The sequence below is a fragment of the Juglans regia genome, chromosome 16 (assembly GCF_001411555.2).
Source record: "Juglans regia cultivar Chandler chromosome 16, Walnut 2.0, whole genome shotgun sequence".
Classification (NCBI taxonomy): domain Eukaryota; kingdom Viridiplantae; phylum Streptophyta; class Magnoliopsida; order Fagales; family Juglandaceae; genus Juglans; species Juglans regia.
Window position 1 is genome coordinate 24,202,765 of NC_049916.1, and position 9,080 is coordinate 24,211,844.

At 34.9% G+C, this 9,080-nt stretch overlaps 3 protein-coding genes across 3 annotated transcripts; all 3 read right to left on the reverse strand.

The window, feature by feature from the left end:
* Positions 1 to 418: 418 nt before the first annotated feature.
* On the reverse strand, positions 419 to 1,471 carry LOC109006578 (dirigent protein 23-like). Its single transcript, XM_018985907.2, has one exon. The coding sequence runs from the start codon at positions 1,256 to 1,258 to the stop codon at positions 545 to 547; it is 714 nt and encodes a 237-aa protein (XP_018841452.1). The 5' UTR covers positions 1,259 to 1,471; the 3' UTR covers positions 419 to 544.
* An 87-nt stretch (positions 1,472 to 1,558) lies between these two features.
* On the reverse strand, positions 1,559 to 6,159 carry LOC109006577 (probable amidase At4g34880). The gene is made up of 5 exons (XM_018985905.2): positions 5,554 to 6,159; positions 5,256 to 5,470; positions 2,810 to 3,052; positions 2,313 to 2,511; positions 1,559 to 2,142 (listed from the first exon to the last, which is right to left on the reverse strand). The coding sequence occupies exons 1-5, from the start codon at positions 6,097 to 6,099 to the stop codon at positions 1,792 to 1,794; spliced, it is 1,554 nt and encodes a 517-aa protein (XP_018841450.1). The 5' UTR covers positions 6,100 to 6,159; the 3' UTR covers positions 1,559 to 1,791.
* A 935-nt stretch (positions 6,160 to 7,094) lies between these two features.
* LOC109006477 (dirigent protein 4) lies at positions 7,095 to 7,707 on the reverse strand. Its single transcript, XM_018985768.2, is given in 4 exon segments — positions 7,095 to 7,177; positions 7,180 to 7,294; positions 7,296 to 7,557; positions 7,670 to 7,707. Coding segments are annotated over 4 exon segments (498 nt in total).
* Between the last annotated feature and the right edge of the window lie 1,373 nt (positions 7,708 to 9,080).

A 9,080-nucleotide genomic window follows, 5' to 3' on the forward strand; every position in this document is an offset into this window, starting at 1 on the left:
GAACCCTCCGATGCCTAAGTCAGTAATAATAGGTGTAATCTCCGATCCAAAATATTTCATACCCTCATTAAGATACCTGGTCCCTTTAAATAGAGGTTTTGTCTTCCTGGGATCACCTGGATTAATGACCTCACCCATTAATCCACTCTAAATCGAATTACGAAGCAGTAATATTCAATTAATAGGGCATGCGTATAGTATTGATGCATCATATATATATATATATACATAAGTATATATGTACGCAATGATATATTTTTATGAGAAAATATACTTACAACCGTGAATTGTGTAACCGCCGCGTAATCGCTTTGAAAAAAATAAATAAAACATGGGACCCACATGAAAAAAATTAATTTTTTAATAGTAGACCCCACTCTTTTTCAAAACGATTACGCGGCGGTTACGCACTTCACGGTTGTATGTAGAATTACTCTATTTTTATAGATCAATGGAATTAGAATCATGGTCCAAAACGAGGTTACAAACTAGAATTCTCCACAAAATAATTCAAACGAATAGATTATAAAATAATAATACACTCTTAATGAACCACTGTGACATTGTATCCAACAATTGCATCACCGGTGTTGGCGTCAAACCAATGTGTGTGGGCAATGGCATACCCACGTGCAAACCGGAAAAGTCCTGTTCCGCCTACGATCGCCATCTCACGCACTGGATGCGTCGCCGGGTTCTTGCCAAGTAGGCTAACACTGCTACCATTGTAGATGCCATGCGTGAATCCATAGTTCATGGCCATGATGAGACCAAGTTCTTGTTGTCCTGCTGACCCGTACAGACCTTGAGCCCTGCCCACGAGCTCTGAATTCGGATCGGCTGTCTTTGTTAAGGGATCGTCTGCCATCATGAGAAGGCCGAAGGAAGTCGGAGATTTCTGAGTGCCAGCGGCTTGAGCCACCCTAATAGCGCTGGGGTTCTTCCCGCTGACTGTGTCATGGAAGTAAAACTGGAGTTTGGTCAACGTCTTCTTAGGGAACTTCTTGCTTGTGGCCCAGTTCTCTGCTTCCGAGCTTTGAGCCCATGGGATGCCTGCAACTAAGAAGAAGAGCAGTAGAACTGTGCCTAGTTTTGGCGCCATCTCTGTTCCTTTCTGTTTAGCAAAGTTTTGTGGAACAAAGAGGGATGAGGGTACTTTGGAAGATGGGGGTAACGGTTTGGAAAGTCTTACATATAGGGCATGGGGGAAAGATTCTAGCGTCGTTTTTGGAATATGGAGAAGTAAGTTTAGCCACATTTGCAGGGCGTCCTCTGTTTTTTTTGAGTGCGCCAACTGCTTTTACTACTAAATCAATAACCAAGCTGTCTTTAGCCTTTCCTCCGATTTTTGGTGTGTGGGCTGGCAAACTTACCCATAATATAATTTTGAAAAGCACTGAGACCATTGCCTTAAGATAATGGAACTGAGATCAGAGTAATTTAAATTTTCAACTAGCTAAAATAATATGAGAATGGCACTCCTAATTTCTATCTGCAATGTCTCCATCCCCACCGGTTCTAAATTTTAATTCCATGGATATTGATGGAACCCCTAATGCCTCAAATTACGAGGAATAACTCCAGTAAAAATAAGTTTTATTAATTCATATGTTAACATTTTAAAGGATTACAACCTTAAATATCGATCATGTTTCATAGATATGAAACTCATATCATGTAATTTTATTCACTACGATGGATGAATGTTAATAACCGTATCTTACTCGTAGTGCTGAGGAAGCGTGCTTTGAGGTTCTTGATCAGCAATAAACTCCATTGACGAGGAGAGAATCAGAGATCGGGTGTCCTCCGTACCCTGGTGGCTTGTTCAAATCCATAAGCAATCTCAATTAGCTTCGGTTCTGTACCCTTTAGCCCACCGAAACAGATCCCAAATGGCATTCCATCGCTTTCATACCCTCCAGGAACAGTAATACCTGGGTATCCTCCAATTGCTAGCACTACGGCGGCATCTTTGCCAAGCGTCACCATTGCATCCAAGTCATTTTCCTTCATCATTTTCTCAAATCCATATTTCGACAGTTTTTCCAATTTCTCGTGTGCCTTTATCTCTTCCTCTCCAATCCCATTAGTCATCTCTGATTTAATGAACTCGTCCTGTCCAAATTCTTTCATCATTTCCTGCATCAGCCAAAGTTAGTTCAGTATAATAAAATGCACTGGCTTTTGCAGGGTAAACGTTATAATTATTAATAGTCTAGAAAAGATGGGCAATAATTTCCTTACTTTGATCTAAATTTTTGTTTACAAGTTTGATAGTTTCACGTCGTCTAAAAACCATATACACTTACCAGGATAGGGTGATTCGAGTTGAAGGCAATGATATCTGACAATGACCTCACGGTGGAGTTGAGGAGTTCTTCTAGGTAGGTGTTTATGGAGAGCTTGAACTCAGCTAAAAGGAGAACTAATTCGCCACTTATATAGCGATTCATAATGATATCAATATTTGCAATTTCTAGATTGTCCACTATAGTTGCACCTCTTTGCCTTAATTTGATAACACGTGAAAAGAAAAAGAGTCAAAGAAGTATAAGGATAAGATAAAAGGTTAACTTCATTCTATCATCTAATGTCAAATCATGAAATAATAAGAAGATGATGAGAAAATAGATAATGAATAGATTTTTTCTTGTATGACACACATGATGTATCTATCTCTCTTTAAAACTGAATACATAATTCCAGCAAATAATCAGGGAGAATCTCTACTCATTCTATCCAATGCGTTCCAGGAATATTGAACCAACATGCCAAATGAGCTAAATTGTGAGGGTGGCTTGCTTACCTTAGCACGTTGAGATGATGCTCGAAAGCGGTAATGGCAGTGGATCCATTATAAGAGTCCAAAAACGGATACCTGACAACGCCCAATCTCTTTCCGTGGAGTCCATCTTCCTTAAGGAATTGACTGTAGCCACCTGCAGGTATGAACTTAGCAGCTGCCTTTGTTGCTTCATAGTCTTTTGGATCGAATCCCACAATTGCCTCCAGCAAATAAACTGCATCCGTTACTGTCCTGCAGATGGGCCTGTCATTTCGTCATAATCAAAATTCATGAGTTAAACATCGGCCCAGATAAAGTGTCCATGGCTGTTGGCAGGGACGGGTTTTCGGGGGTCCAAATTTTGACTTTTTCTTTTCTTTTCTTTTTTTGTGAAAAAGAAATTGGTTCAATAAAGTCTGTATTTCGTTCTTATTACGATTCACCTCTATTGTTTTTTTGTTTTCATGGTAGCCCAATGTGTTTTGAACGATTTTGAATAAAATCCATCCATTATCCAACATACTTAACGAAGAGCCCACGTTGAAAATATTATTATCTTTTTAAGAAATAAATTAATATAAAAATTAAAATAATCCACTAATAAAATACTTATGTCTCGTATGGTTATACAATTCAGATGAGATGAGATATTTTGTTAAAAGTTGAATAAAATATTGTTATAATATAATTTTTAATATAATTTTTGTTTTGAAATTTTAAAAAATTGAATTGTTTATTATATTTTATGTAGGAATCTGAAAAAATTGTAATGATTATATGAGATGAGATAATTTGATTTTGTGTAATCAAATCAGTCCTTAAAAAAAAAGTAATACTACGTACATGATTTTGTGAAATGCACAAGCGTCATATTGTCGCTTTGAAGAATAATAGGATTTATTATTAAAAAATTAATTTATTTCATTTGTGCTTCATATTTATTCATTTTTTTTCAAAGTTATTGTACGACACTTGCATACAGAACTACAACTATCATTTCTCAAATTTATGTACCTTTTCTCAAAGAAAAAACACGTGTTTTCCTAAATTAGAAAAGAGTAGACAAATTTGACAAAGTACAAGAGGCTTTTTTTTTTTTTTTTTAAATAGTAAGAGGATATTGATCATAGTGTTAAAACTAAGAATAATACTAATCATCATCTCAATTTTTATTATCTTCTATCATCTCATGATATGGTCTTGGATAGTTGAAGATTATTTATTATATTTTACTTATGAACCTATCATCTAATGTCACACTATAGGATGAGCAGATGATAATGAAAAAAAAAATAATGAATAAATTCTTTCTAAAAGTAAAGACATTACGTGTAAAGACATTTTGCACAAAACATCACATCCTTTCATAAGGTAATTGACATCCTTTCATTTTTTTATTTTTGTCTTTATTTTTTTCATCTTTTAGCATTACTCTTTCTTTTATACCGAGTATTCAAACTTATTTTATTGGTAAGTTATCATGATCTGTATAATTTATACATAATTTAAGAGTATTGGTATTGGATTCATCATTTTCATTTTCAAAATTTAATAAAAAATATATGTTTTTCATAAATCTAAAACCTCTCTATCCATAACCCTACATTGGATTAGTTATTGGATTCATCAAAATAATAATATAATATTATTTTGTTAATGATAGTATTTTTAATTTATTTTTTTCATATTTTATAATTACACTAACTATATATTAATTAATAATTTAATTTGATACTTAAATTATTATTTCCTAACTTAAATATATTGTGTCTCAAAATTGAGAAATAATAATTTAAATAAATAAAATAATGGTTATAGAGTGTGAATAGTGAGTTTTCAAATTTGAAGATGAAGACATTTAAGCATATGGTGAATCCAATGACATGATTTTAAAGTTAAAATTATCAAATTTTAAAGATTGGACTCATTTGATGAGTCTAATATTAGTGCTATTTATCACTTATATTAAGTATTGACGAGAATTGCAAAGTCAAAATTTAACATTTACTTATGTATTAATATAAGATTTTAAAATAAAATAAATAATAAATTTCTTATAAATTATCTCGCAATTCATGAGCAAGAAATTACTAAAAAACTTAATACTAATGTGATCATTAATGAATTTTATGCTCTTGAATAACGTTAAGGTCAATTATCTATTTTTAATTGAACATATAAACTTGAGCAATGCTATTTATCATTTATTATTTGTTAATATGACATTAAATATGTAATTAAGGGAAAGCAGTATTGCACAAATTTTATAGAATTTTCTAATAAAATTTTATTTCTTTAATTCAAACAAATCAAAATCAAATAAAATTTAAATAAATTTCAAAAGTTTATATTTTATTAAATAATTATGTGAAAGTAGTGCTTATATCTTTATCATTGTTGTATGATTAGTCAAAGCGGACATGAGAAAGCAGTCTCTATTAAATGGGTTAGGAAAGCGACAAGTTACCCGATTGAGTCCTGACGGGGCGAGATTGGGATGACGCCGGCCCTGCTTGTGAGACCGACAGTGGGTTTGATCCCTACAGCCGAGTTGTGATCCGCTGGGCAGATGATGGAGCCGTCTGTTTCAGTCCCCACTGATATTGATACCATGTTTGCTGCCACCGAAATTGCGGATCCACTGCTTGACCCGCATGGATCTCCCCATTCCACATATGGATTCTGCATGTATTTTTCCGTAACACTTATTTAAGTTCTGTTTGTTTTGAAAAATGAACGAGAAAGAAAAAACATAATATACTGACCACGCTTCGTCCCCCTCTAGCAGACCAGTAACTGGGGATCTTCAAAGACCGAATACCATACCACTCCGTAAGACTAGCTTTCCCTAAAATCAAGGCCCCGGCCCTTCTCAGGCGGTCGACCACGCCGGCGTCCCCAGGTACCTTGGATCCCAGCAGCGCGTACGACCCAGCCGTGTTGTTCAGCTTGTCCTTGGTGGCTATGCTGTCCTTGAGCAGCACCGGAATGCCGTGCAGCTCTCCCAAGCTCCCGGCGGCTGCCTCCTCCCTCTGGCGATCGGCCTCGTCCGCTTGATCCCGCGCGTCTGGATTCACTTCCAGCACGCTGCGAAGCAAGGGATTCAGCCTTGCGATCTGGTCGAGGTAAAGGTCAACCAGTCGTCTGGACGTGAGTTCTTTCCGGGAGAAGGCGCGTTGGATGTCGTCGATGGTGGCTTCGATGATGGTAAATTGTGAGCCGTGGGTTGTGTTGACGAGGCCGGAGAAAACTAACAGAAGGATCAACGGTGAGAAGAGGAGAGAAAGTAGTGGACGACGGTGGACACCCATTTCTTCTAATTATTTTTCTCTCTATGCTCTATACATTTATCTTAATGAATTAGGAAATATAATTTATTCTTCACTGCTTTGTGATCTTTGTTTTGGATAGAATATTGTCTGAATCTGAAATTCTTACATCACTCCTTTTTTTTTTTTTTTACTTTTTACCTTTTTTTATAAGTATGGGGAGTTTTGAATTTAAATTTTTTATTTGAAAAATCAGATCATATATCATCGGGTGACGGGTCATCATTCTCTTAACTTTTTGAAAAAATTTTGAAATCTCAGAAAAAATATTTTAGATGTTGACTCCTTTTTATTTTTTAGAAAATTTTATAAAAATAGTGAGAATGTGAAATAATATTTGGACTGTAAAAGAAAAAAAAAAGGCGGCGAGATTTTTTTAAAAAATGTCTAAAAGTTTTGGTAAACATTTATATTATAATTAATAAAATGATATGCACTTCTTCCTATTTATGCAAATTTTTAAGATATGTAATGATTTTTCCGATCATATTAGTTCTAACGAACATTCAAAATATGAATAATTTTTTATAATTATTAAATAAAGAGATTTGATTTGAAGATATTTATCTTATCTCAATAAAAATTTTTTTATCTAATTTCTCTATAAATAAAGACTACTGCTTTATATTATATTACAATTAATAGTACTAAGAAAGATGTAGCCACAAAAATGTATGATCTTCCTGATCATGATCTTTTTTCCATCTCATTTTAATTTCTATTATAATATATATTATCATTTTATCTCAGGCCAGCCATACATGATTTATTCTGGCTACTCAGTATCATGTTGGTAAAGAAATATACTTAGCGATGAATTTTGTCCCCTACAAACACATGAGAACTAAAGATTATATATAGCTTGACAACAGCTCAAGCAACTTGATTAATATAACAATGATCAGCAAGAGATCTCCATACATGGTTTGGGTACTTTCGTTTGGTGAAGAACTTTTGTTCCTTTTAGCTTTGCCAGTTCAGAAATGTCTTACCACTACTGTGTACTCCACAATGGAGTCACCGGTATTCTCATTGAAGAAAATGCACTTTAGATTGGCTACCCTCTAGTCATGATCCTCAACTTCCCTCGCCCTCCAAACACTGCAAATTCTCTCTCAATCTCCGTCACCAGATTCCTAGAAAGCACGCTAATGGAGCTGCCGTTGAACTCACCCTTCCGTGAAACCAAAGTCGAGGTAAGCCACAAGCATCAACTCGGCCTGCCTCGCAGACACATAGACACCTCGGGAGTTCCCAATGACCGTTGATTTAGGGTCCGGACACTCCTTCAATGGATCATCAACGACCCAAATGGTGCCAAATGGGGTGAGCGACGTGTTAATTTGTGCTGTGCCATTGGCTTGGACCACCCGGACTGCGCTAGGGCTATTGCCTCCGGGCGTGTCGTGCAAGAAAAAGTGGAGGACGGTCTCCTTCTCCCTCGTGATACGGAAGCAGCAGCATTAGAGAGTAGTACTGTCGAGGCAAGGTGGCTATGGTGACCATGCACAGAATGAAAAAAGCACAAATTAAAGAAACGAATTTTCCTCGCCTGAGTTTCATGCTTTCCTCGATCGCTTCCTTCTGCATGTGTGTGGCTCTGCTCTCAACTGTGCATGAGGATCATGAGTTTTTATACGCACGTTGTAAACAACCAAACCTCACTAATCGAAGATATTGCAAGATTGCCCGCACTTACACGTACGACTAAGCAGTGCAGTGCTTGGGAGCCACTCACTAATTCCATTCCAGACAAGTTCAGGGGCGGCTCGATATATTTTATGGCCTAAAGTGATCTCCCATTTTGGGCTGCAAACAATGGCCACTGATGAGGGGGTGGGTATCACAGCGAGATGAGTGGGTGGGTACCACAGCGCGCGATCGTAGGAACTCGGGGATGGGGAAGAACAGTGTAAAAAAAAAAAAAAGAGGGAATGTGTTTTCGTTTCGGGGGGGGAAATTAAACAATCCGTGAGTTAAGTGCCCTAGAGATGAATTGCAGCGATTGTTTGACCGTCGCAATAATTTTTTAACTTTTTAGCGAAATACAGCGCCGCAATATCTGTCAAAATCGCTGCAATTGATATGTACAGTGATCCACTCCTAGTAAATCGAAAGGCGTTGTTTACTCTATGCGACGAAAAATAAAATCGCCGCTAAAAATACCAATTGCGGCGATTTTGTCTGCAACAGGTGAAAAATCGCCGCAATTGAGCCATTTTCTTGTAGTGATGATTTGCAAAAACCTAAGTACATGATGATTTAATTTAAAAATAATAATAATATTTAAATATTAAATATTAAAATTTTCTGAAATGCAAAACAAATATTAATATTATTTTAAATAATAATATTTATTAGTACTATAACAATTTGAAACAGAATTTAATTTTTTTCTAAATAGAGTATTATTTATTATCCATATATATATATACTTATTTTAATTAATACTTTATTATGAAAACAAATAAGGCCATCGATATCAAAATAAACATCATATTTTATAAAATATTACAATATATCATTATATTTTTGCTACTTCTATTCCAATTTCACTATTGTCTTAAAATTTTGTATATTTTGAGTAAGATTTTTTTTAATAAAACTTCTATATTTACTATTTTTTTTACCAAATTTTACCATTTAAGATTGATTTTATTTTAAATAAAAGAAATTTCATCTTTTACGCTAACTAATATTTTTTGTCTATAGGTTAATTTTTAGATTTATAATATTTTTTTTTTCTTTTGGGGGCCTACCAAAGTGGGAGGCCTTAGGCGGTGGCCTTAGTTGCCTACCCCTTGAGCCGGCCCTGGACAAGTTTCGAAATGTTTGGATAATGAGATGAGATAAGATGAATTAAGATAAAAAAAAAATTAAAAATTAAATAAAATATTATTAAAATATTATTATTATTTTGATATTTGAAAAAATTAAATTGTTTATTATATTTTTTGTGATAA

Excerpts from the sequence above, each read along its gene's own strand:
- LOC109006578 (XM_018985907.2), bottom strand. The coding sequence starts at position 1,258 with ATGTGGCTAAACTTACTTCTCCATATTCCAAAAACGACGCTAGAATCT.
- LOC109006577 (XM_018985905.2), bottom strand. The coding sequence starts at position 6,099 with ATGGGTGTCCACCGTCGTCCACTACTTTCTCTCCTCTTCTCACCGTTG. Across the intron at positions 2,512-2,809 it reads CATCATCTCAACGTGCTAAG|GCAAAGAGGTGCAACTATAG; the intron begins GTAAGCAAGCCA and ends TATCAAATTAAG. Across the intron at positions 2,143-2,312 it reads ACTCGAATCACCCTATCCTG|GAAATGATGAAAGAATTTGG; the intron begins GTAAGTGTATAT and ends TGGCTGATGCAG.